The sequence below is a fragment of the Hylaeus anthracinus genome, unplaced genomic scaffold (assembly GCF_026225885.1).
Source record: "Hylaeus anthracinus isolate JK02 unplaced genomic scaffold, UHH_iyHylAnth1.0_haploid 0, whole genome shotgun sequence".
NCBI lineage: Eukaryota > Metazoa > Arthropoda > Insecta > Hymenoptera > Colletidae > Hylaeus > Hylaeus anthracinus.
The window spans coordinates 21432754-21458932 of record NW_026533254.1 but is presented as its reverse complement, the minus strand read 5'-3'; the positions used below and the strand labels follow the sequence as shown (position 1 = coordinate 21458932).

The following is a 26179-nucleotide window of genomic DNA, read 5'->3' as shown; positions in this document are numbered from 1 at the left end:
GGGAAACGAACACGCTGTCCTCGTGTAAAACACGTTACCCAGGATAAAGAGATGTTTCGTTACTACGGGCAGAGAAAAGAAGATCCGGTGAAATGTTTCTCCACGTCTCGATAAAACCTTCAGAGGGGAGGGGAGGATCTGCCGCGAGTCCCCTCGGCTTTGCGCGAAGACGATGGCTTTCCTCCATTTTTCGTTCTCTATGCAGACAGGGAAATCCTCTGCCCGTTCCAGTTTCCTCGACACTTTATCGCAACAAATCCTCGAACCATTTCAAATTGTCACGGGTACTTTACCTTCGTTTACTTTTCCATGGTTTAGACGAAAAAATTAATCGAATTTGTTTGGTCCGGTTGCCACAAGATAGAGGCACCTCTGCGCCTACAATATAGCAACTGGAGCTACTGGTACATCGGTCTGGCTGCCATAAGACAGGGGTACCTCTGCGCCTACGATGCGGTAACCAGTCCTGCAACCCGGCTAACCACGGTTGCCATCCAAAAGGGACACCGCAGCGCCTACGATGTGGCAACCGGAGCTACGAAACGTATAGCAACGGTTGCCAACTAACAGGCGCCTACTCAGAGGCAATCGAAGCGAAATATAATGGATAAAAGTTCCAATTTCATACTTTATATTACAATAAATTACCTCGTATGCTAGGTACGTAAAGAAATGAAAATTGAAAAAAAATGAGAAGACGAAGAAATTTCAAACAATTTGAAAGGAAATCGAGCAGAGATGTTCGACATGCAACATTTACGGCGACGATTTCCCTTCGGCATGAAAGTCCTCTGAAACTATCAAGCGAAACGACGTCGAACGAGCGACTTAAACGTTTCAATTCCCGTAGAGATAACCGACTTTCGCCAAGCTGGCTATCCATAAACGGACAGCGGCGTTAGTGTTCGCATAATATTCCACGACCCTTGCGTTTGCTCGCGCGACGTCTCCAAGGCACTTTCTTTGATGAGATTTCGTGATACTTAATAACGAAGAAGTGGATGGACCATCTGTGCTCTCGACCGTCGCGAACATAATATCTAAGAGTGGAGAAGTTCGCCGGGTAATTGTATTTCCACTTTCGAGTCGGCGCTAGGAAAGTGAATCTGCTGCATTTAGCAGGTCACAGATTTTTCATGAAGAAAAATACTCCTTGAAATTACTTCGTACTGATTTCAGCACGGTGCAGGAAACAATTCGTTACTTCTCACTAATCGTAATCACACGTTACTGCTTGTTATTCAAATGTATGTATACTTTGGAACAGTAGAAAATGGAGTACATAGCAACTAGACAGCTCGACTCCATCGACTGACAATTTCCTATTGTTGGCACCATTATCGTTCACCCCCCGAGTGCCGATATCATCGCTTTACCGTATCGATCGCGCCATTAGCCGTGGAATTTCGACGGAAACTTTGATTGGAAGTAACAGGCGCGTTTGTACCTTCGTCACGGACGCGTATTTATTTTTATGGGCGAGGTCAAATCCGACGGGTGTCCCCCCTTGGGAATGACGAAACATCCCTTAGCTCTCCGGACGAATCGATATCGTGCTAACGGATCCGTTTGTCGGCTCACGATTATCGATTCGATGGATTTAAGTCTCTCAGGTGTCACACCATTCGTCGTGCCAGGTTTCATTAACGACGTGTGCCGCACGTCCAATCGAACGGAAATCCACGAACAATTAAAAAAATTCCGACACGCGAGAATTCCCCTCCATGTACTGGATTAGCGAATGGAAAATCCTGATAGCGTTCGATTTGGATTAGACGAAGTTTTAATAAATAGTATTATATTGTATTGTAAATAGTTTGAATGGAATTTCGACTGCCACGGCTCCCTGAAGTTCTAGCATGAATAAATTACAAGAATAGACGTAGACACTTGTGGACTGATTATATGCGGCGCCGTTCTACTTGTCTGACTCGGAACGGGTCTATTCTACTTGGCCGAACACTCATAGCCTCATTCTACTTGTCTCGCCAAGTACATATATATTAAATTGCACTGTATAATGGATAAGGTTTCTCACCGCGATTGTTTCAGCGAACGAACTAATTGAATAATAATTGCAGCGGTTGCTGTATGCTGTTTGGAAACGAAAATTGAAATTTAGATTAAATTGAAACCAACCCACGGTGATATTCACACCAGCTTTTGAATAATAAATTTTCGAAGCTTTCTAAAACGAGGAAACCGAATTCACAGTCTACCAGAAAATTGGAAATGAGTTTCCAGGACTTGATTATTATCTTCACTCGACTGCAAATGCTCTCCCCGTTCTTTTAATTTCTATGAGAACCCTTTTATTTTATGCCTTAATTCTTATCGTAATTATCACAAAGCTCGCCGTGAGTGAAAATTCGAAGTGAATAGGAGGAGAAGATGGAAAAAATACGAGCGCCAATAAAAAGGGGGATTGTAAAAACGTAGCGATAGTCAAAAGGTCGTTAGGAACGAACGTGATCCATTCTTCGCGAGCGACGTGACCGGTCCGCAAATAAAGGTTCTTTTTGTACTTGACTGCCTGTCACAGTGGCCGGCTGTAGAAGCTTCGTTTGACACTCGTCGTTCTCGCGAAATGCGACATTATCGTGCTAATTATGCGCTCGACTCTTTATCGAACGCGAACCACTCTCCGTCCTTGCTACCTACTGACGTGAAGTTTTAAATTCGACCTTTTTGTCCTAAAGTTACTACGAGTCAGTAGAAAGTTAGTCTTCGTTGAAAATCGTTACGAGGGAGTTTGCGCTTTCACCATAACTTTGGTGTTAATAAACCAGAGACACGTATGGGGAACGTTCACAAAGCAGACACAAGTGACGTGATAGAATTAAAAGGATTTTTTTAGGAATTTAATCGAATTAATTGATGAATATTTTCTTCTAACAGTAAACTCATTGCTACTTTTATTCCTTTTTTTTCGGAGGGTGAAGAGGGCACAAATATTAAAATTTATAATTAATTACATATTGAACTTACACTAATTCTTACAAATTGTTTTTCAGGTCTCTAGCAGTGAGTATTTCAGCGTCAGTTTCGACCTGTCCGACGACTCCGGATCTTTGGACAGAGACGAGCTTCTACCAGCTGCGAAAGGGACATGCTTAGCGTGAGTACATCGAATTTCCTCGTAATTTCCTCGTACACCTCACATCTATTTCCGACCAGATTTACAGACTCCCGCCCTCGAACTAGGAACAGTTGTCGCGATGAGCGCAACGGTGTCGTCGTCGACGCTTGTCACGTGGCAAAATGAAATTTCGAACGATTTACGCGCATGTAAATAGCAGCTGGGGCAGCAATTCGGCGGAATTCCGCCGCAAGGGAGATGAAAAGCGCGAATTTACCGGTGGCCTTGAGACGCGAACACGCTCGAACGAAGCCTTTGATAACCAGTCCCGCTGGCGTTGCTTAATAATTGCCGATAAATAATGAGGAATGCCGCTGTGAGGCTAGAATGGAGTTCTCAGCGTTATCTTAACGAACTCACTATCTATAGGCGACACATACTAGCCCTAGAATGAACAATGTATGGGCCATAGAGATTTGCAATTACGGAGCTTATATACGGAGCACTCTGTATATAACTATCGATATTATGATAGTATGTGATTAGACCGGTTCATCGACGTAGCATACGAGTTCATTAATTGTCATATAAAACTTCAGGTTTAAGTTTTCGTTTGTAGTAGATTTAAGGGTGCGCAGGAGTCAGAACAGAACTCCGAATTAACTTCAGCGACAGTCACGGAAAAAGTAGGAAACTCCGGGATACGGATAAAGAGGGCGGTACAATAATTGCGGGAAAGACGAGGGCAGGGCGATTAGGCTAGCATGGTTTTTTTTCAATGACATTGAAGCCAAGAAGCAATATTTTCTAATAATTCTGACTTTAATATATTCGTTCCACTTTGGCGGATGCGACTCCAAGGCCTGATTTTGGAATTTCGGCCTTAAAACTTTATAAACCATAAAAGTACGTTTACAAAATCTGATGATTTATTCGAATTCGAAAAAAAAATATTAGATATTCCATTTAAAAAAAACTGAAGATGACCCTAATATATCTCAATAAAGAAGTAAGGTAATAAAAAACAGATTACGTCACTGTATGTCCCCCTAGATAACATGCAACTTTTGTTTGAAACATTTTGTCGTACAACGAATACCTTACGAGTTATTTGAGGTCGTCACGTTATAAGACTCACCCTGTATAATATATGAAAATATATGAAGTAAAGTTTCCAGAGGAAAAAATAGAAAGGAACTTCATTGAGTTTACTTCTCGCTTAGGGTACTTCTTTCATGGTTGCAAACCAAAGACTCCCTTCGATCGTTGACGCCAGCAACTGTGGCGTAGATTCAATGGAATACTATATGTTCGCGAACGGGTATGATGCGATTTGCGACAGTAAGCTTTCATTCCATGAGAAACACGTGGCTTGTACGCAGTAGTTTCGCTCAATAATTCATGCGTCCCGGTGATCATTCTGTCGCGGAACGCTATGAATTCTCACGAAGGATTACTGCTTTTGTATGCAACTTTCATTTCTAGATTTCGACACTAGAGTACTCGTTTATAGAACTGCTTGACAGTAACAATTTCACGTAAACAAAGGAATTAATTTGACATTCGTATTTCCATTGTCACTACCTATGTGGCATCTTCAGTTGGAGAACCATAATTAGTTTTAGTCACAAATTAGTCCCAAATCTCGAATTGTTGTGGCGTCCAGCTGAAATAAAATTGAACCCTAAATCGCAACAAATATTTTAACAGAATGTTCCACGTATTTTTCTAAATTTATGCATGTATTGTCTGCTACAGGGACGCCCTGCTCACAGCTTGTGACAAACGTGGCATAGACCTGTCGCGTATCGAGGTTCACGACGGTGTTTCATCGCCATTACCGATTCTGACGACGGACACAGCGAGCCTTGGTGGAAAACATCTCCGAATAACAGGTACCCCGCATTAATTATTTCAACTGTTCCGTCTCAGCATAGGCCAGTATCGAGCCTCCTAAATAACTGCTAAGAGCAATTTCGCCCGGAGAAATGGGTCGTTTCGGGGAACGTTAAACAACCCCCCAAAAACCTAGGCAGGTCGAGCCAGCCTTATATCAAACCGACACTTACCCGTTATCGTAAAACTTCGCTCATTAACTCGCGAAACATTTGCATTCTCGCCTCCGCAGCCTGCGATCCCGTTTCGCATACAAGCTTCGGAACTCGAAGCTAACATTTAACCGGGGAACATGGTCGAACAGTACAAACTGGCCCATAATTCATGCAAAATTGATAATAGATACGATCGCGGCGGTCGTTTAGAGGAAAACTGCCGTAATCGATTGTCGCCGTGCACGCAATAATCATCCGATCGCTGAATCGTGATAAATCAAACGATCCGAAAGTGTAGTCGTTTCTCTTCTACTGAAAAGTAACCATTCTTCGGGAGAAATTTATTCCAAAGTAGCGGTACAATCAACGATTTCAGCATTATTACTATTCACTTAGGACATTTAAAACAAACAGTGTCGACGATATATTTTTTAGTTACGCTTGCTGTAGATTTATACACCCCAAACTATCGAGTTACGAAAACACTACTTTATTCGATATTTTCAACAAAGAAAAGCTTACTACATATTTTTATTTTTGACCGACCCACTCTGTGAAGGGGTGAATATACGTCAAGGGTAATTACGTTAGCTCGCAAGCGTTGGACTCCACGGTCTGATCGGAGATTAACGACCGCGAAAGGAAATTGAACTCGATACGACATGAACGGGGACGCGCGCCTTTTGATCGATCCTGTTCCAAGCCATAAGTACACCGACCGCGTCTAACTGCGGACGAGTAATAAATGTACACACAGGTCGTTGCGGCAATAAACGGATTGCTGAAGGGAGCGTGGCTTTGATCGAAACGCTCTGTCGCGACGGCTGACCATAAACGAGGTCGTACTACTTAAGGCACGCATACTGGCTACGTTTCGGACCGTATGACGTCGAGGTAATTCCGGCATAGAGACGTAATCCAGATCAAACTGAGCTCAAAGGCGACCCTAACCACCCTTCATTTGAATCAGACCTGACCTAACCACATCCTTTTTACTAAACACGTGAGACATTAGTCTCTGACTAAACGCGACATAAACCGTAATCAATCTTGGGAAAAAATTAGATTCGATGCAAATAGTCAGTTAGCGTGTGTAAAAAAAGAAAATTGTAGAAGTTGTACAGTTTTTACTTAATAAATTCCCAAAGGACCTCGCTACTCTGATTAAACTAAAATCGAACACATACCTAATCAATCCAAAAGTCAAAATGTGATTAAACTTGTTCTAATGTTGTTTACTAAAAGCATAGATCACTGATTTTAATCTTAATATACGTTTATCCATGATATGGCCTAGTCTGACTTTCACGAGGTCATACTACTTAAAATTCACTACGAAACCATTAAAAGTCGCATCTTCCGTTTCTATCGACATAATTCGCATCGAGCGACCAGCTTACCCCTTGTTTATCTTTCCGACACTGTCGACAATTTCGAGGTGATTTACGACAGTCAATATTGATAGTATCGAGACGGTTTAACTCCGGATGATTGATATTGTTAAAGGACTTTTACCATGACGCTACTGTTGCAGGATTCGTGTAACTACTGTTCGCACGTATCAGATGCCAAAATGAATTTTAATTTAATGAATTTAAAGCATTGGTATTATTCTAATATCTTGATAGTATCTTTTTGTAGTTTGTTCAAAAGTTCTCCAATTTTTTTTACATTCTTTTCTGACGATTCACCAAGAAGTATGACGCAAAAGGCTGCGACTCGGGGCGTTCGTTAATTTGGACCGTGTCCTTGGAATACCGAGAGCGAAAAGTAAAAACATAACGCGACAGTACGAAGTCACGACGACACGCCTACGCGAGCCTTTCTCGCCCTAATGTTACAGACACGGTCTTATTAAATATCTGAAAGGTAAACGGGCGGCTGTCGTTCACTAACTATGTAGATACTATTAACCTGATTAATTGCTGCTCCTCGAAAGAGCGCCTACGCAACAAAATTTGCCCTTACAACAATGTAATTACCGAGGGAAATTATTGCTGCCTCGAGGTCGTTAAATTCCCCTGAGTTACAGTCGGAAGAATTAAAAAAAGGAATCTTTTAAAACTCAAAGAAAATTTGTACTCACGAGTCTCTCAATGAAGAACATAGCCTTGAAGACTCGAGGTCGTTAGATTCCCCTGAGTTACAGTTGAAAGGATTAAAATCAGGAATTTTTGAAAACTCAAAGAAAATTTGTACTCACGAGCCTTTTAATGAAGAAGCCTTGAAGTTCTGAGGGAAATTTCAATAGAAAAATTATTTTTTTCTGAAACATACCTACTCTTCGTGGTTACCTAAATAATTTTATTGTGTCGTGAGAAGTAATATTTAAAAAAAAAAAAATAAATAAACAATCAATGAGAAATGTTGAAAGGATCGTAACTGAAACGTCGCATCGATTTTTCTAAGAGATACCAAAAGCTAATTACAGTGTTCCTTCGTTTTCAAAATATCAACGACGATGCATCCTCCACAGTGGTCGAACAAAGACACGAATTAAGGCCAACGGTGGATCAAAGAAGAACCAAAGCGTTCTCTGTGCCTCGCAATCAAGCCGCGCCACAATTCCGTTGTTTGTGCAATCCGTAATTCCGCCGGATGCTGGATATGATTGAAACCACCACGAAACAAAATTAACTCGTGGCCCTCATGCGGGTCGGAAGATGTTCCACTCGCTGGAAAGCCTAGCGATCGTAATTTTCTGTATCGTTTCTCGAACCCCAGCGTTTCCAATCGCCGTTTCGCTGCCACGTTGCAGAAACCACGAGTGAAATAACACGTTGCAATCGAATCCCTATGAATAACTACGTCTAGCCGTGGTCGGAATTCAAGATAAATTTCTTCGATAGCTCTTCTTTAAAGCTCAACATTCTATATAAATATTATTTTTCATTAATATTATTAAATAGATATTACAGAAATGTTTAGCCACCGAAATTAATTACAATTAAACAACACCTAGCTTATTAAATTGAAAATGGAACAATTATCGACGTTAAAATGGTTTTAATTTCGACCTTGATTAATATACTTAACGACGTAGAGACTTAGGTTCGTTAAATACATTTAGGTCGTCGAGCACCTGGATAAATTAATCTCCTTTGAAATCGTGGATAAAATCTGTGATAAGTTTTATGCTAAAATTGACACCGTTCTAAACATAGAAACGTTTTGGACACGTTTGTCCTTGGTCTGGGTGGTTAACTATGACGCAAAAGGTTCGATGCGTGAACATAAGCTCACGCAACAAATTAGCAGTAATATTTCAGATCGTTATCGCTTTTAATCGCTTCTATTCGTGTCGCATTAAAACGGTCTCTCTTTCACCGTATCTGCGAAAAAAAAAAAAACACGAAACCAATCAGATACAGGGAAGCTTAAGGGAGCATTCACAATGGATGAACAAAAAAAAAATATAATTCATCTTTCGTTGAATTTAATATCGAAAAAGTGCTATATACATTTTACGCTGTCGCTTTAGGATAATTTATTTTGCTAAAGATCCTCACACTTAGGGATTGAGAACTCCGTGGTAATCATACGTACAAACTTCTTTAATACACAACCAGAAAATAATTGATAACTTAACAAACACCTAGAGATAATCGCACACAAATTTGTACATATTAGGTTGTCCCGAAAGTTTCTTTCGCGAGTTGCACTCAATTATTTTATGTGGTCGTGCTTATATAAATAGACAATCTAATTTCATAGATATTCATGTTGTAACAGTAATGGAGCAAAATGAATCGTACACAATTCAGTAATGTAACATAAAACATAAACTATTGTGCATGTATTACTTATTAAGAAAGCAAAAGAAACTTTTGGGACGACCTAATACTTTCTCGAAACATGAATATACAGGCTGTTCGAAAAAAAGCATTCAATATTTATATGGTGTATAGGGCGCACTGTACTGAGTAAAAAAGCTTTAGTAAACGTAGGTCCTAGCAAACAAAAATGTTTATATCTCAGAAACGGTTGACCTTTGGACCTATGTTTACTAAAGCTTTTTTACAGTGTGCCCTGTACACCATATAAATATTGAATGTTTTTTTTTTTTTTGAACACCCTGTATAAGTGTACCAAATTTCGCCGTTTCTGATGGGGAGGCCCCCTTAAGTGGAATGCTACCGTTCGTGTTCAGACCGTCGCGCGAAACTGTCACGAACATCGATAACGCTGTCTGTTTCGTCGGGAATAAACCCCGACGCCATCGTAAAATGTGATTTCTAGAGCTCCGGGGGTTGTTTATCAATCACAAATATCAATCGCAACGTTTAACCGATCGGTTCGCTGCCAGCTGTCAGCTCTCGTTCGCTGAACTTACAAAACGCCCTATAAAGTTTCGCCGTAGCGTCGGACGGGCCGAAAATAAATGGGAAAAATGATAAAAAGAGGACTGAAAAATGTCCACGATTCTCCTTTTCAAGATAATTCACGATTCGTTCCTTCTGCTTCGCAAACGGACGAATTCGAACGTGAAGATTTCTCAAGCCACGGTTTTTGTGTGTTCCAGTCAAGGACAACGAGAAACCGAACTCGAGATCGACGGGTCAGAGGGTTGGCCAAAGCGTATCCTTGAGGAAAACAGGCGGGGTAAGTTTACAACTTTGCTCTGATTCATTCAGCTTTCGAAGGTCGTATCGTAATACCTGGCCAGTCACATCGTTCCACCAAACGAATGCGTAAACTTTTTCAGCCCTGGCAGCGTATTGCTTTCCAGTCGTGTAGGTGCGAAGAATATGGTACCTTTTAACACTAAAACTACCGAGGTCAACGCATATCTATTATACATGCAACTATAGGTCACTTTGTCAGTCAAATTAATTCTCTCTTACAATAATTGTGCCTAAATATTGCAGTTAAAACATCGTTAATGACTAAATGATTTTAAAGAGAAGTTTGAAGTACATGAGTAAGATTGTTTCTTCAATGCATCAATCAAATCTTCGCTAAGCTCTAATAGGCTACTGCATTTAAGTGATGAAACTCTTCCCTGAACCTTCCCCAAGTGACGAATCTCTTCAGCTCCATTTCTGACGCATTCCAACGTCCTCCGCCCTTCAGAGACGCTTTTCCCCCTCGTTTCGTTTCAATTGGCACGGATTTTTCGCCAGCATTTTAATCAGCGCAGATGCTCACGGACACGGTGTATGAGCAACTGAAACGAATCGCTTGCTGCGATCTCCATTGGAACACATTTTCCAAGAGACTAGATATCGGGCTCTCCCTCGTGGCTCATTGTCCGTCGACGAACTGACACACATTGTGATCGTCATCCTCCCCTAATCTTCGATCAAGCTTCAATAATCGCAGACAATACGGTGACGCCTAGGCATGACGAACCTTGACCCTTCCGCTGCCGTCGAAGACAAATTACAGAACGATCCGTCAGGTGCGAACAATGCTGCTGCGAATGGCAATCGATACTAATCCTCCTATTAGACCGGCATCCGGATTCTAATGAGTTGACGGGGAAAGATAAACGCGATTCCGTCGCCAATTTTCCGTTCAGTGCCATTACGCTGATCTGCTAATCTCCTCGTGTTGTCAGATACCTAGCACTCGTTGAAGACACCTTTTATCCTGAAAGCGCTTCTGTGTTTCACTGTACATTGACTGAGGATTCTTTTTAGACTCTGGAGACTGAAATTAGCTTTCTATAGAGACCCCTTTCATCCTAGAAGTGGTAGAATGTAGTGTAAAAAACATGTAGATTCTCTTCTTCCATTTCTCTTCTTTTTCCAACTTTACTGCGTCAAGATAATTCAATGGCAAGTTATCAAATGATACCTTCATGGTCCCGCCATCAAGATTCCTTCGTAACTACCTAGTTCACGAACTGGCAAAGACAGTTTATTGAGCTTTCAATCTACAGAGCTATCGAGGTCGCAGCGGTCGCTTCTTCAGCGTCTCGACGGAAGACTCGAGCGTCGATTCCGAGGTAAGCTGCAGCACGACGCTGACGTCTGGTCGGAGCTCTGCTGGGGCTGCAGGGCTCAAGACCAGCAAGCAGCGCTGGAGCGGCTTCTTCACGAACATGAAGGGCAACAAGCTGGACCTCCTCACCGCTCAACTAGACGACTACAATAAGCACGGTGTCCCGAAGCTCACGGATGTTCAACTACCCTACGAACTCTCTATCAACGAAGATGGTAGGTACAATAACGATCTATATCGGCTAGAAATTAATGAGAAAGCAGGCCAACTTCTGTACAACAAGTTTTATATTAATATCCAACAAATTACTTTGCTTTATAAAACTCTTTGTTTGGAAAATAATCCTTTTAATTTGTACCTTTCCCAGACGGACAAGATTGTAAATATTCTTTCAAATAAATGACCGACTGAGGAGCAACGATCGAACCGACAGAGCGCTCTTCTCTCCGTCCGGAAGGTTGGTTGGATCGAGTAGTTCGGCTCCCGAGGCGGAGAGAGGAGTGGGGACCCGAAAGTCCCCGATCGATATCGATCACCGGTCGTTCGCTCCTCGATCGATCTATTTCGCATCAGACGGCTAACTAGGTAACAAATGCCTTTGATTTACTCTCTTTTCACCTGTTCGTTTCTCATCCACTTTCGCGTATCTCTTCTAGTAAGATTAAGGAAAAATAAGAGAAATCACTGAGGCCGACAATCCTTTTATATAATATTAAGCGCTAAATATCTCTTCGGGGTAATTTGGAAATGTTTATTATTCACGGCAGTTTTGTGCACACTCTTAGATATACATATTTGTAACGTCTATTAGGTTGTCAAGTTGCTTCCTTACTGCTCGCAGAAGTGGTTCACAGTCTTTTCTTTGGGGTTCAAACGCCATTTATGAACACTCGATTGCGATTCGGCGCTGCCTCGTTGTCTCAGATCATTCTAGGCTGAAAATGAAAGCAGAAATTTCAATTAATAATCTGAATTGTCCCCGCAATTCCTTGCGAACGCGTTAATATAGGTCACTGCAAAGTAAAACTTTGTTGCAGCCTTGTACGACTTAGAAGACGACTGGCGCGACATTGTATACAACTCGGACCAACTTTCGGAGAAGCAGCAGCAGCAACAGACTGCTTTGTGGGAGTTAGCTCAAACGGAAGTAGCGTACATCAAGACGCTGAAGGTCGTCACAGACGTAAGCATCCCTTGCAAATATTTTCCTACAAAATCTAAAATAAAACTAGCTCGCTTCGCGAGCTTGCGAGTTGGTTGTTCTTGCTCGCTTAATTCATATAGCTATTCATGTTTATTTTGTGTGCGACCCTTTATGGGCCACACAAGGAACTTCCCGATTTCCGATTACAACGCCATCTATCGCGAATAAAAAAAAATGTTTGAAACTAGTGTTTTGAAAAGGTTTCATAGCCAGCTTTCACAGTGCATGGGTAAAAAATGAGGTGTTCCGTTAAAAAAATCATGTTGACCTTGACGTGACTTTGGCCGGTCCTTTGAAGGTCAAACGGACACGTTCGTTCAATAGAATTTTTGAAACCCTAAAACATTTCTCTAAACCATTTTTCTCACAAATATTCCATTTTGGAAATATTTGACTGTTTCCATACTTTTGGCAAATACGATAACTTCCCTATATCGGAAAGTTAATAAAAATCAAGAACGAGTACAATTCTCGCGAATATCTGATTGAATATTTCTTCATGGATTCCAGCTCTTCATGGCGTGCCTCTGTAGCCTGCAGGCCTCGAATATCCTGACCGAGGTCGACAGGAGCAAGCTCTTCAGCAACATCCCTGAGATCTATGCCGCCAATCTCTACTTTTTGGCCGAGCACGTCCTGGCGATGGTGAACACGTCGAGGGCCACTAGACAACCGCTCGATCCTGGTCATCTTCTGCAAGGTTTCGAGACCTTCGAGCAAACGTTCGCCCCGTACACCAGGTACTGCGCCGAGCAGAGCAGGTGTCAGCAGTACTGCAGGGACCGATTCAACGATAATCAACTGTTCACGGTCTATCTGGTGGTAAGTGTATGACAAATTGTCGAGGAAGAAGTTGGCTTGTTTTATTCTAACACGTTTTATTATTACCGGTTCAATAGTGGTGCGAGACTCAGAAGGACTGCAATCGACTGAAGCTACTCGACATATTGGTGAAGCCTATGCAGAGATTGACCAAGTACTCCCTCCTACTCAAGGCCGTTCACAAGAACACGGAGAACGAGGAGCAACGAATAGAATTGACACACATGGTGAGAATGCGTGTCTTCAAAGACTACAGTGATCTCTCTCAATTAGCTCTCCATGGTCACTCCACCAAACCACCTTTTACCATTGAAATCTTTTAGATCAAATCTGTGGACGACTTCGTGGCGTCCGTAAACGCAGCCTTGAAGAGGAGTGAGGAGACCGCACGATTGGCCAGTGCGGCGTCTCGCATAGAGTGCTACGACGTGGTCGAATCTCGAGACGAAGAATTAGAAAAGCTGATCAAGATTCACAGTACGTTCGACATTACCACGGCGCCGATACCAGGTTGTCCAAAGGACACGCTGAGAGTTCTTCTCCGCGACGGAGACTTGAAGCTCAGGGACGCTGCTAGCAGCAAGGTAATTTGCGAACCGCAAGGTCCAAGATTTCTGAAACGTACTGCAACTGAATAAGAAGCCTAATACGTTTCACTCGAATTCTATAGATGGAGGTCCACGTACTGCTGCTAACCGACATGTTATTGATCTGCAAACCATCGACCAAGAAGACCTCATCCAGTGGGCTGACTGGAACCACCGGTGGTGGTTTGAAGATTATCAGACAGCCGTACGTGATCGACCGTATCCGCATACACGAGCTCAAGGAGCCAACCAGCTTGGGATTGATTTATCTGAACGAGTACGGAGCGGCATCGGCTGCCCTAGTCCTCAGTGCTGGCGAATCAAAACTGGCGAAGGTGATTAGCCTTAGATTTCGTATGGATTTGTACGTAGTTCTCAAGAGAACATTTTCGCTTTTAGTCTTGGATGGAATCCATAAGAAAAGCTCAGCAACAATTCGCGCTGATGAAGGTACCACCGCTAGGTAACACCTTGAACTTGGCGACTGTCAGCAGACAGCCCAGCACCCATCTAGGTGACATCGATTTCGAAGGGGAAGAATGCGAGGCGATTCTGAAGACGCCTCGAGGAAGTAGCAGGGCGTCGCGCGTCAGCAGCCTTGCCCACAGTCACAGGTGTGTCGTTATAACTTCTCTTAGTTAGTCTAGAGCCTAGACATGTCCGTAGCGAAGGAACACTAGAACTTTCTCTAATCAAAGTCGCGAAACGACTTCCAGCGGAAGCATAGAGATGGAGGGAGTGTCTCCGGGAAGCAGCAGCTTCCTGCCCAGTTACAATCAAAGCAGAAACGTTAGTGTGGAGACCACCGAGCTACCGCGAGCTTCGAGCGTGTCGTCCGAGGAGGGCGGCGAAAGTTCTGGGCACAACCACAGACCCCTACAAATAAGGTAACGGTGCACGAACAGATCGAATATTAAACAAAGACACGTTTTCAAATTGCAATCTGACCAACGTTTGAACGTTATTTTAGTCCTAACAAATTTGATAATAGACGATACCTGCCGAGTAAGTCACCGACGCCCAACACGCTGAGTGTCCAAGTACCACCATATTCTAGCTTGGGCCAATCGCTGCCAAACTTGACTTTAGCTACTTCGCCACAAACTTCGACCGTATCTCCGACACCGCCAAACTCGCTTCTTATCGTACCCCAAATAACAAAGAGCAAGGACACTTTGCTTTCACCAGGGCACCGAGGTAGAAATTACCCACGCGGGATTATATCTTCTTCCACTGTTACCCTCTAGAAGCTTGTTCTGACAATAAACACCAGCAAAAATGGCACTGTGCATGCTTAACAGAATCGCTAGATAGGCTGAGCGCCGCGACGTACCTGACAGAGCGATCGAATCCCGGAGAAGCTCCTAGAAGCTCGCTGCGCTCAACCTGTTAACAAATTAGTCCCATTGATGTCCCATTCCCACAATGAAATTCGATGAGTATCCTATCACGATACCCAAGATCTATAGACATTGTAATAGTCCGTAAAATCGTGACTGTAATCAGAGATTAAGTTAAGAGTTGCACGGCTTCTTCATGTTAGCAAAATGGAATTCCAGCAACGCGTTGGAGTGTGCTCACTTAAAATATACCATTAGGTATCTCCTATCCACCACCGTCACCCCCGAGAGGGGCTCTAAGAAGAGCGTTCGCGATTCCGCAATCGCGAAATCCGCCTCTCGTTAAAACGAGACACATAAGCTCGTCTGTGACGCAGACGGTGCAACCCACGATGAACCTGGAAACAGAAGCCATCGAGGAGAGAAGAAGGAGGCTGGAACCTTCGCACAGGATGCCATCGACGAGCAGCATCGCGGAAGAAAAGGTTTAAAGCTTTCATCTGAGATTTCAATCCGCTACCTCTTCCCTTTTTCCGATGTTAATCCGGTAACAATGCTGGCGAAAGCTTTTATACGGTGGCTTCGCTCGAATACCGAGACGCTCCAGATGCAGTAGGATGATTCAGATGCGGAGTGTTTTGTGAGACATTGTATGACTGGGGCAACATAATTCCTAAGCAGGACGTAAGATTGCAAAAGGCAATTGTTCGAGATACTTCTGATAGGTAAAACAAATAAATATTCCATTATATCCAGAGAGATTTCTGGACAAAGTTTCCTTTGTTAATTGTTCTCGGAAGCGAGTAGAGACGAGAAATCTTTATAATCTCTCATGGAACACCCTGCATTATCTCTATACGTCGACTAAGTTGGTGTTGTATCGTATTGAACAAAGACTTTGGAAATTTTGTATCGTTCGCAACGTTTTTTTAGAAATGACAAGAGCTGGGATACAAGAGTAACCTACCGAAAAGGTAAATTGCTACGGACCATCCGCATTTGATAAAGGGTGTACGTGACAACGTCGTGTTTAGAAACAAGATGTTGCTTTCTGTTGTCTATATGCAAGTGCTGCACACACTTTCATGCAGAGTCAGAAACGGGTTCAAATAATCGGAAAGGATTCAACTTGAGTAGGCGAACGTCTCGTACTCCCTGTGCCTACAATATGAATCGAGCAATTTTACAATCGGTGAGCCAAAGAAGCCCTGTCCGTCTTGCTAATAGCAGTACGTTGGCAGTAAGGCTGGGAGGAAAGTCTTAACAAAAATTCAATTATCATTTATTTTACTGCAATCAGAATTCGTCTGATGTAGTAGTCTATTCAAAGAACTCCGCACGTTACCAAATACTTTACGTTAAATCCAAATGAATGAATTTCTGAAAGGATTTTCAACCCAGCTTTATAGATTCTTTACCATCTCACACACACCTCTCGTTTCAGATTGGGGCCATTCGAAATCAACGTGAAGTTTGTACCATGACTGTATCATTGTAACTTATTGATTAGCCACGTAACTTCTAGATCTCATTTTGTAATTAACAACGTGGCGATTGAAACGGACACGTTCAATATTACCCTAGTTCATTTAGAATTGTAAGCGATGAACAGAACAGAACAAAAAAAAAAAAAAAACAGGCCTACATAGTGTAATTACAATTACGACTATTTAACGTGATTTAAGTTTAGATGACTATAACAGTTGGAGTTAAGATGCCTCTAGTGACAATTTTCAAACTAAAAAAAAAAAACGAGTTTCGTGATTTAACGATAACGCAGGTGCGATCATTAGGCGAAAGAACGCACGTAGCGAAAGTCACACTTTTTCGTAGAAGAAACAGTTGCGCTAAATCCCTCGTACAAAGCTTCGATAAAATATAATTACATGTGTGAGGAGGATACGAGAAAACGTTAAAGCGGGAAAAAACGTTTACGTTAAGTACAAATTCGATTTCGCAATATTTTGTTCGAGAGACTGAACTGAAGAATCGGGCCGTCGATGAATGTCACCTAACTAGAGACAACAATATTTAGAAAGAAAACAAGAGCAATGATTTTATACGAGCTCCTCATGTAAGATTTCTTTCGACCCTCAAATTTGTGCAGCTTGCATTAAGCTTAAACGTGTTAACTATCATAAAGAATATCGATTGTGCGTGTATGTACGATCACTCACGATCAAGGTCAAAATATAGTACATAATTTATTAACGATTAGTCTTCTTCTGTACCCGACACCTGCTCACGCTTCTTACTTAACATCTCGTTTCGACTACAGGTACGTACATCTAAATAATAGTACACGTTGCGTATTGGTAGAGTAAACGTTAATAATTTCTCTACGGTACATGTTTTTTTTTTTATTAATAATTTTATAACACGATTAGATTCTGTTCACATTATACAAGATAACTGCGACAAAATAACTAATAGATTTCTGATATTTCAAGCTTATTCTAACGACTAGTTAAAATTCTAAACACTGATTCGCTCATTCGCGTTTTAATTTCTATACAACAGTTTAAATATATGCGTGATATCGAAAAGTAAACAATACACATATAAATAAGTGATCGATAGTCCTCTAATATTTGTACATATTTAAACTTACTACGTCATTCAACGATGAAGACCCATTGAGATTTAATAGCTAACATTTGGATAGAAAGACTTTAAGGTGGTTCTTTCCCAAAAGTACTAGTCAAAACAAAACTCAAATACAGGAAGTATTAATAACGATATATTTTTTATAATAGAATTCTTTAATTATTATTTGATTACGATGTTTAATGAAATCGTTGTGCAATCAAGTACGCGGCAACTTCGAGATGACAACTGAAATGACATAAAAGCTATAATGGTTGACGCATAACAGGGGCACCTCTGCGCCTATGAGATGACAACCGATCCGACACAACGGTCACCACGGGTTGCCGCATACTAGGGGCATCGCTGCCCCTTCGGGATGGCAACCCAACCGACAAACCGGTTAGCGTAGGTTACCGTATGAAAGGGGCACCTCTGCGCCTACGAAATGACAACCGATCCGACACCAGGCTTGTATCGGTTGCCGCATACCAGCGGCACTGGGTAGCAACTGGGTCTACAAACTGGCTAACTTCGGTTGATATCTAAACGGGGATACTTGAGCTACACGACGATGACGACAACTAACATTTCGTTCACTTTTGGACACCTCCTAACACCTCTGTCAACTCCTAACACCGTCTAAGGTATCCTAACACACTTTAACGTCTCCCAACACCCTCTAACATCTCCTAAGACCTACTAACACTTCAGAACATCTCCGAACAACCTCTAACATCTCCTACCATCTCTTAATACCACCTAACATCTCGTAACAACTTCTAACAACTCCTAATCCCTTCTAAAACCATTACAAATCTCCTAACTCTCCATTTAATTTCCCTTCATTTCCTGGCACATTTCCCTTTAATTTCTCTTCACGTCTGTGACATTTCCCTTCATTTTTCCTTCATTTCCTGGCACATTTCCATTTATTTATTACCATTAATTCCCTCCATTTCCTGGAACGTATGAAATTCTGGCCAGGATTTTACTCCTGGTATCAGGAGAACATGATATGCGAAGAGGTGGCACGAGAAATTCAAGGTACGTATCAAATTCTGGTTCGAATTTTACTCCTGGTATCAGGAGAACATGATGTGCGAAGAGGTGGCACGAGAAATTCAAGGTACGTATCAAATTCTGGCAAGATTTTACATTTTGGTATCAGGAGAACATGATATGCGAAGAGGTGGAATAATTATTAACTGAATCTCAAAACTTACCTTTTGTATCAGAAGAACATGATATGCAAAGGGGTGGCACGATAAATCTTTGGTACGTATGAAATTCTGGCTCGAATTTTACTCCTGGTATCAGGAGAACATGATATGCGAAGAGGTGGCACGATAAATCTTTGGTACGTATGAAATTCTGACTCGAATTTTACTCCTGGTATCAGGAGAACATGATATGCGAAGAGGTGGCACGAGAAATTCAAGGTACGTATCAAATTCTGGCTCGAATTTTACTTCTGGTATCAGGAGAACATGATGTGCGAAGAGGTGGCACGATAAATCTTTGGTACGTATGAAATTCTGGCTCGAATTTTACTTCTGGTATCAGGAGAACATGATATGCGAAGAGGTGGAATAATTATTAACTGAATCTCGAAACTTACCTTTTGTATCAGAAGAACATGATATGCGAAGGGGTGGCACGAGAAATTCATGGTACGTATGAAATTCTGGCTCGAATTTTACTCCTGGTATCAGGAGAACATGATATGCGAAGAGGTGGCACGAGAAATTCATGGTGCGTATCAAATTCTGGCTCGAATTTTACTCCTGGTATCAGGAGAACATGATATGCGAAGAGGTGAAATAATTATTAACTGAATCTCGAAACTTACCTTTTGTATCAGAAGAACATGATATGCGAAGGGGTGGCACGAGGAATCTTTGCCAAGAAATGTTCCAGAAAACATGGCAATTAAATGGAAATGTGCCAAGAAATGAAGGGAAATTTAAGGGAAATATGCCAGGAAATGAAGGGAATCTTAGGGGACCATGTACCAGGAAACGGAAGGGAATTAGGTAAAATCACTCCAATGAAAGTTATACTAGTTGACTAGACATGATTAAAAAACTTGCGGCAGTAATTGAGTACGAAGAATTACTGAAAATGTTCCAAAATAGTGACGAAAAAAATGTGATCTGATTTTTAAGTGAACTGCACAATAAAAAAGCGAAATTGTCGAATTATGCAAATAATAATATATTTCAAGGAGTAAGTGATCGCAGGTGATTAATTATTTTTCCTACTTAATGTTATTTTTATATATAAAGCTAAAGATTATATATAAATTTGAAATTTGGTTTTATTGTAAAATGTACCCAAACCTCATTTAACATTAAAAATTTAGTACAATGATACTTAACACAATGTTTCATAGCATTCATAATCAATGTGCAATATTTAAATATTTTTAATAAATTTTTTTATTAATCTCATTTGAAGATCTGAACTGTTATCATTTTTTTACTAAACCACCTTAAAGTCGAAGCTGAATATTTCAACTGTGTTTACTTATTTACATACGCGCCTGATCATTCAGACTTTTCAAACATTCATCTACCATGTACCCTTGCCGCAGCAGGTAGAAAATATTCAACATTGTTAAGATACTGTACTGCACACTTACTTGGAAGCTGGAGGGTGAGGGTAAGTCCCAATTAAAAGGGCAACGATGCGAGGCAGAAATCCGTCAGCAATCATTCGCCATATCTTGACGCAGGCGCGCTTCGCTACGCTCGTCGGCCAAGGTCTCGATAATATTCAACAAAAGTTCTCGACTCAATTGCTTAAGTCTTGGAAGTCTTGCAACCTGTGACAGAGTAAGGTTATGTTCACTTCAGTGGTAGTACTTCGCTAAAGCTTGAACCTATTATGCCGAAAATCAAAGGAAAGATATGAATTATTAGTATAATATCTACCTGTATAAAATGGTGCACTATGAGATCCAACGCATACTTCTTCATATCGGCAGCCTGCATTCTATCCGCAGCTTCCAAGATTTGTATAACGTTCTCAAAGGTAACATTCATTTCGAGATTCTGTTTACAAAATGCCTGCAACCGATAGTTCGTGAAGCCGTAAAAAACTGGCGCCGTGAATAAATATAAGGAGTCTTCCGGTGGCATGGAAACGTCGGCGTGATAGATGTACCTCAACAAAGAGTCGAATGATTCAGAAGACGGTATCCTCTCACCTATTTGTATCTGCCATGAACACAGAAATTATACTACAATAGTTTTCATTACCATGAACGCATAGAAACGTGATGATTAGTTACTCACGTTAACTGTATTATTTTCTGGCATAAAGGAGCGGAACATTCCCTCGAAGTAACTACATCGTGCCGCAAGAATCGCTTTGTGAGCTGGAATCGGCACTCCATCTAACATCAATGTTATATCACAGAATTCTTTGCCGACACTCTTTAAGAATGCCTCCATATCTTGTTCAAGCGTCGTTCCTGAAGTCGCAAATTAAAACATTGACAAGGCATTGAACAAAAAAAAAAACTTTGAGGAAACCTACCTGTACCAAGGTCATACTGCTTGGAGAAGTTTCTCGCCTGAGGCATTTGCCGCCTTCTAATAATTTCTACCATTAAAGGTTGGTCCAAGGTCTCAAACTCTTGGCTCATTACAATCTGATTGTAGTTGCTTTCTTTCACAATGAAGCTCAAGCAAAATTCCTTTATAAAGTCAAGTTTCAATTGTGCAGCGTTGTGTAACGCTTTAAGGACATTCGCGTGGCTTATGGTGGCTTTCAAGTAATGGACACACAGTTGTTCCAAGCGTATCATATTGAATTCCACAGCTAAACGATAGACGTCCATCATGAGGAGCACTATTCGATTGCTCAAAGGATCTTCGACGCGATTGCTAGATCCATCTTCGCTTCCTTTCGTTGGATCGATGCGATCGGTATAAATATAGTTCAAGACCATTTCGAAAGCCTCCGGTACTGCGTCCCGCAGTCTCACCTCTAATAGGTCCTTTGTCGGTACGTCCGTAGTCCCAAGCACATCTTCCAAGTGTTTCTCTCGCTTCTCTCGCGCCCGTATGATGCAAGCTCTGAGAAACTTCGAACGAGCTGCTACCAAAGCTATGTGGGCAGGTATCCTCGATTCCAAATCTCCTACTACGAACTCCACGTCACAGAAAAGGCGTCCATTTAACAATCTTCCAAAATCGTCGTGCAACGTGCACTTTGGATAAGACGAAAATTGAAACCGATACGTCTCGCCTGATCGCACATTATTATCAACTGTTCCACCAAAAATGAACATCGCCTCCCCGATTACCGCTGCCGCGTGGAATAAGCGACCGGATGGAACTTGACTGTCGGCGGATGGCAAAATAATATTCCAGGTTTGCGTGTCAAGATCATAGCAATGAAGATCGTTAGGTAACGTGGAGTCAGCCGCGCCCCCAAAAACGTAAAGATGTCTGTCAAAGCTGACCATAGTGTGACCATATCGGCGGGCAGGTGGTGGAGGAGCACCACGAAGTATGCGTTCCGTTGAAATCCGTGTCCACCTAATGACATTTACTACATAAAATACGATACAACATTGGAAGATCGGAATACTTACCGTCTTTCTCGAAAATGAAACTGGAAGAGACTGTTGGTGATCTTAGCTCCGCTCTGACCACTAAATACAAACATGGATTCACGAGCTACAGCGACAGGGAAATTGCAGCACGTCGGTGGACAATCACCGGATTGAACAACTTCTTCCCATACCCTCGGTTCTCCAGGCTAAAAATAATTGCAAGTTAAAAGTGCAAACAAGGATTTAATTACGTTTACAATTTGTGTTAAATAGTGTAATAACTTACCAGTAGAGATATTGTCCACATATCGTTTAATCGTGCATTTCCATCGTAGCCCGCGAATATCCATAACTTATTATCATACACAGCAGCTCCATGGGCAGATCTAGCTACAGGTTTTCTACAATGAAATATAAATATACATTGTGCACCAATGAACAACCACAGGAAAGAACAACTACAGACTTTAAAAAAATTGAGAAAATCAGACATACTTATCAATGAACTTCCATTCAGTCCACTGGCAAGTTTGGAATTGGTACTCGAACAAGTCATTTTTATTGGTAAGATTTGAATTGGAATGTATATCACCAGTGTAACCACCGAATACAAACATAGAAGAATCATGCACAACTGCTGAATGATGGTAACGTGGAGCAGGAGGAGCTCCTGCAGCCAGTGCAGGTCCCCAATATTTCTCTTTTACATTGAATCGCAACAGATCATTCAACATTCTTTTACCATCATCACCGCCAAAAACATATATCGCATCTTTATATGCTACAACAGTGTGTTTGCTACGCCTGTGTATAAGACAATGTATGGTAAAAATTAGGAGCAACACATATACAAACCATTTTCTAATATCACATTCGATGCAAGCAAGAAAAGGATAAAAAAGGATAACATTTTAGTTAGGCATTATCATTTATTTACAATTTTTAAATTCTCAATCACAAAACGAACTGTCATTGAAAAACACAAACTTATAAAATAAAGAAAGAAACTGGAAAATGCTGAATGCAACCTAAACATTAATGCTCAATTATTAGAATTAAAATGCTGTAACAAAATTATCTTTTGCACAGATGATAGTATAGAAAATTGGAGACAATATTAAAAGAAATTGTTAAGATTGAAGCTTACATTCTATATAGCAGAATTTAATTGATCCTTGTTACCTGGCACCAACGAATTCATCGAATTCTGGCATACGTTGCCAACGATGAACAGTTTCAAAAGGACCAAAGTCAAGGGTCAAACATTCTGTAGTTGCGGCGTTGTCCATTTTTAATGATTTCAATGGGAACCAGTCACTTTACTCATGATTAACCTGCAAGCTCTCTACTTAACCGCTTGGCATTTATAAATTCGTAATAATCATTGTGTTACGAAAAGGCTCCAAAGGCCTCCAATCGATTCGATGATTTGGTATCGAAATGATTACTTTCACAATGATTGAAAACGAGACAAACCAGTCACCGACTACGGAACTGTCAAAAACATGTGTAGTCCAATCGATCGGCTGGAGTACGGTTGATTATAATAAGTACCGCATGAAATTATACAGAACTGTTCATTTGACAGCATCTACGCGATTAACATAAGCAATTTTTACTAACATTTTCTGTTAAATTATAGTTGACATTGCTTACGCACGATACATACACCACCCCACATACACCGGATTGTGGCCTATTGTGACTTCGTGCTACGTGTCATTTTATCTGCAGATCACTCAGGAATCTCGAGATCAATATAGATCATGGCGTGGCTCAGAGATTTAGCTTGGTTTGAGATAGAATTTAGTTTTGAGCTTTGATATCTAATTCTTTGCCAAAGAACGAATCAATGTATCGCAAATATAACCCCAAGATGTTAATGTGTCCAAAAACCAACTTAGATTCTTTTGATATTGCTAAATGACTCGTATTTATCTGTAAGATGTATTTACATATAAATAAATATAAGATAAATATGCATTCTGCAGTAGAAACTATTTGCAAGGAGTTCGAGTGGGGGTGTTGCGAAAGGTGACAGTTGAAATCTACGATGTAACTAATCATAAGCACATCCTTGCTTTCACTATATCTAGTAGAATGGAACGTCTCTATGAATGGAACCCATAAACTGCCATAAACACAGTTAAGGCAAATCTGGAACCTCACTACTTTGACAATATTTTACGTTTTGGTGTTTTGTTCGTTTAAATATTACGATGAAACGTTTAAATTGTATTTTGTATATCATTTTTCCGTTTATACATTCCATTACACTCGTCCAATCTGAGATCTCTGTAAGTAATTACGAACAACACTTTCTAGAATCTAAAAACGCGGTAGCGTCTCGACGCCAAGTACATGAAAAATTTAAATCTTTTCTTTTTACATAGAACAATTAAGAGTATTATTTCCATGTGAAAAGCTGTCTGTATAGAAGCAGTATTGTATTTTCAGCTATTTTTAAATACTTTTATCCTTACTGTCATCTTGTACACATCTTGCATGTAGCATTGCTACAGTTGGAAAATAAGATGTCTATTTAGTATGAATTATAAAGCTACTACTAAGGTTATAAAATTTGTAACAAACAAGAACATTTTACAGAGTGCTTTAGATCCTGTCAAGACAAGTTTCTCTTGCGTGGATAGAACACCTGGTTTCTATGCAGATGTTGATGCTAAATGTAAAGCATATCACACCTGTGACGAGTATGGGAACAAATTTACCTATCGGTGTCCAGAGGAAACTGCTTTTCGACAAGATGCATTGATATGTGATCATGCTCATCTGGTTAAATGTCAAGGACCTGCCTCTTTACATGCAGAAGCTACGAAAGAAAAATATACCAACTCTTCTTGTATAAAAGAATCGAAGGATAATGCTAATTGCCAATTTCTTTTTCAATCTTTACATGAGATACGGCCAACAAAGATGCATGGTGCAAGGCAGCATGGATTTACATTTAGTTCACAGAAACTTCGTACTAATTATAACGCGACAGAAGGTGTTGAACGCAAAACAATTAAATCTTCTCATCCATCATTAAGTCCTCTTAATTCGACATCTATTAAAACACATGTTTCTTCTGCAAATCGAAATCGACAAAGTGTATTGAAAGAAGATGGAACTAATCAAAAGAATTATCAAAATCAGAAAACAAATGATGCTTTATATAATGTTTTAAAAGTTTCATTGAACTCGTTTTCCGGAAATGCACAGAATCAGCAAAATAACATGAATAATCACAAAATTAGAGAAAACTCTCAAGATTTGATGAAATTTTCTTTTATGAACCACAGGAATTATCCTTACACAGAGACTTTGAAATCTATACAGAAAAGTACAAAAATGCCAATTAGAATTAGTACCCCTTTAACAACTACAGAAGTACCTTTATATGCTCTAACATTGGCTTTGAAACCTTTAGTACCAAGCGAGCTAGAATATGATCCTTATTATCCAAAAGTTTCAACGTCAACAGAATCTTATTATACTCCAAGTTACAATGACAAGAAGTGGTCCCATACAAAAGGTTCTCAGACATTATGGTCAAATACTCATATTAAGCTTCCCTCTGTTTTGCCAGATCTGAATTCCTTAGAAGACATAGTCGATCGTAGAAAACAATTTTACATTCCTCGCATTAGTTCCCTCTTAGTTTCATAAGTAAATATTTTATACGTATGAATTTTAATTAATGTATTGAAAATAATGTATGAAAATAAAGTTATGTTGCATATTCACATAATTTTACATAGAAATTATCACAATTGAACTTCTAATTGTTGATTTGTATACTAGTAATTGACTAATATAAAGTTTTTTAAATAAATAAAAATTCCGAAAAATGTGGCGCCATCCTCGGCGAACAGCCCAAGTTTGTCGTGAAATAGTTCCCACCTTGCACGGCTAGATGGCGCGTTTACCACGAAAATATTCAAAACATAAATTCACTACTTTTCTCTGCATGTAAATGTAATTTTACATCATAATT

The 26179-nt window shown here is 40.6% G+C and overlaps 3 protein-coding genes across 12 annotated transcripts in view; 2 read left to right on the top strand and 1 right to left on the bottom strand.

The window, feature by feature from the left end:
- Window positions 1-17241, top strand: part of LOC128886200 (pleckstrin homology domain-containing family G member 5-like) — a 93172-nt gene extending 75931 nt beyond the window's left edge. For 5 of the 8 annotated variants that reach the window (XM_054140866.1, XM_054140915.1, XM_054140928.1 and 2 more), the window contains 15 exons: window positions 3015-3118; window positions 4838-4974; window positions 9653-9732; window positions 11015-11291; window positions 12114-12259; window positions 12791-13102; window positions 13180-13329; window positions 13426-13686; window positions 13773-14024; window positions 14089-14303; window positions 14388-14576; window positions 14660-14886; window positions 15288-15514; window positions 15963-16221; window positions 16474-17241. In XM_054140866.1, coding sequence (XP_053996841.1) covers window positions 3015-3118; window positions 4838-4974; window positions 9653-9732; window positions 11015-11291; window positions 12114-12259; window positions 12791-13102; window positions 13180-13329; window positions 13426-13686; window positions 13773-14024; window positions 14089-14303; window positions 14388-14576; window positions 14660-14886; window positions 15288-15514; window positions 15963-15968 — 2583 coding nt within the window. In that variant the 3' untranslated portion in view covers window positions 15969-16221; window positions 16474-17241. The remainder of the gene's footprint in view (window positions 1-3014; window positions 3119-4837; window positions 4975-9652; window positions 9733-11014; window positions 11292-12113; window positions 12260-12790; window positions 13103-13179; window positions 13330-13425; window positions 13687-13772; window positions 14025-14088; window positions 14304-14387; window positions 14577-14659; window positions 14887-15287; window positions 15515-15962; window positions 16222-16473) is intronic. The other 3 variants (XM_054140876.1, XM_054140886.1, XM_054140897.1) reach the window with 3 other exon arrangements.
- On the bottom strand, window positions 11880-24062 carry LOC128886339 (leucine-zipper-like transcriptional regulator 1). Of its 3 annotated transcripts, none has more exons than XR_008459798.1 (9): window positions 23365-24062; window positions 22678-22986; window positions 22469-22583; window positions 22222-22388; window positions 21159-22165; window positions 20915-21093; window positions 20552-20836; window positions 20260-20442; window positions 11880-12011 (listed from the first exon to the last, which is right to left on the bottom strand). XR_008459798.1 is itself a non-coding variant. In XM_054141127.1 (9 exons), the coding sequence occupies exons 2-9, from the start codon at window positions 23469-23471 to the stop codon at window positions 20323-20325; spliced, it is 2289 nt and encodes a 762-aa protein (XP_053997102.1). In that variant the 5' UTR covers window positions 23472-23773; window positions 23852-24062; the 3' UTR covers window positions 19316-20322. The 3 variants fall into 3 exon arrangements, 2 of the variants coding, with proteins under 2 accessions (XP_053997102.1, XP_053997086.1); XM_054141127.1 differs by lacking the exon at window positions 11880-12011 and having other exon boundaries at window positions 19316-20442; window positions 23365-23773; window positions 23852-24062; XM_054141111.1 differs by lacking the exon at window positions 11880-12011 and having other exon boundaries at window positions 19316-20442.
- Window positions 24063-24222: 160 nt separating this feature from the next.
- On the top strand, window positions 24223-25930 carry LOC128886565 (uncharacterized). The gene is made up of 2 exons (XM_054141558.1): window positions 24223-24479; window positions 24790-25930. Exons 1-2 carry the CDS (start codon window positions 24402-24404, stop codon window positions 25849-25851), a joined length of 1140 nt encoding a protein of 379 aa, XP_053997533.1. The 5' UTR covers window positions 24223-24401; the 3' UTR covers window positions 25852-25930.
- The last annotated feature ends 249 nt before the right edge of the window (window positions 25931-26179 follow it).

Bases quoted from the DNA above. Each gene is read 5' to 3' on its own strand.
- LOC128886339 (XM_054141111.1), bottom strand. From the start codon at position 23,471: ATGGACAACGCCGCAACTACAGAATGTTTGACCCTTGACTTTGGTCCT. The intron at 22,389-22,468 runs GTAAGTTATTAC...AATTATTTTTAG, and splicing joins TGTGGACAATATCTCTACTG to CCTGGAGAACCGAGGGTATG. The intron at 21,094-21,158 runs GTAGGTTTCCTC...TTGCGACTTCAG, and splicing joins GCAGTATGACCTTGGTACAG to GAACGACGCTTGAACAAGAT.
- LOC128886565 (XM_054141558.1), top strand. From the start codon at position 24,402: ATGAAACGTTTAAATTGTATTTTGTATATCATTTTTCCGTTTATACAT. The intron at 24,480-24,789 runs GTAAGTAATTAC...AACATTTTACAG, and splicing joins TCGTCCAATCTGAGATCTCT to AGTGCTTTAGATCCTGTCAA.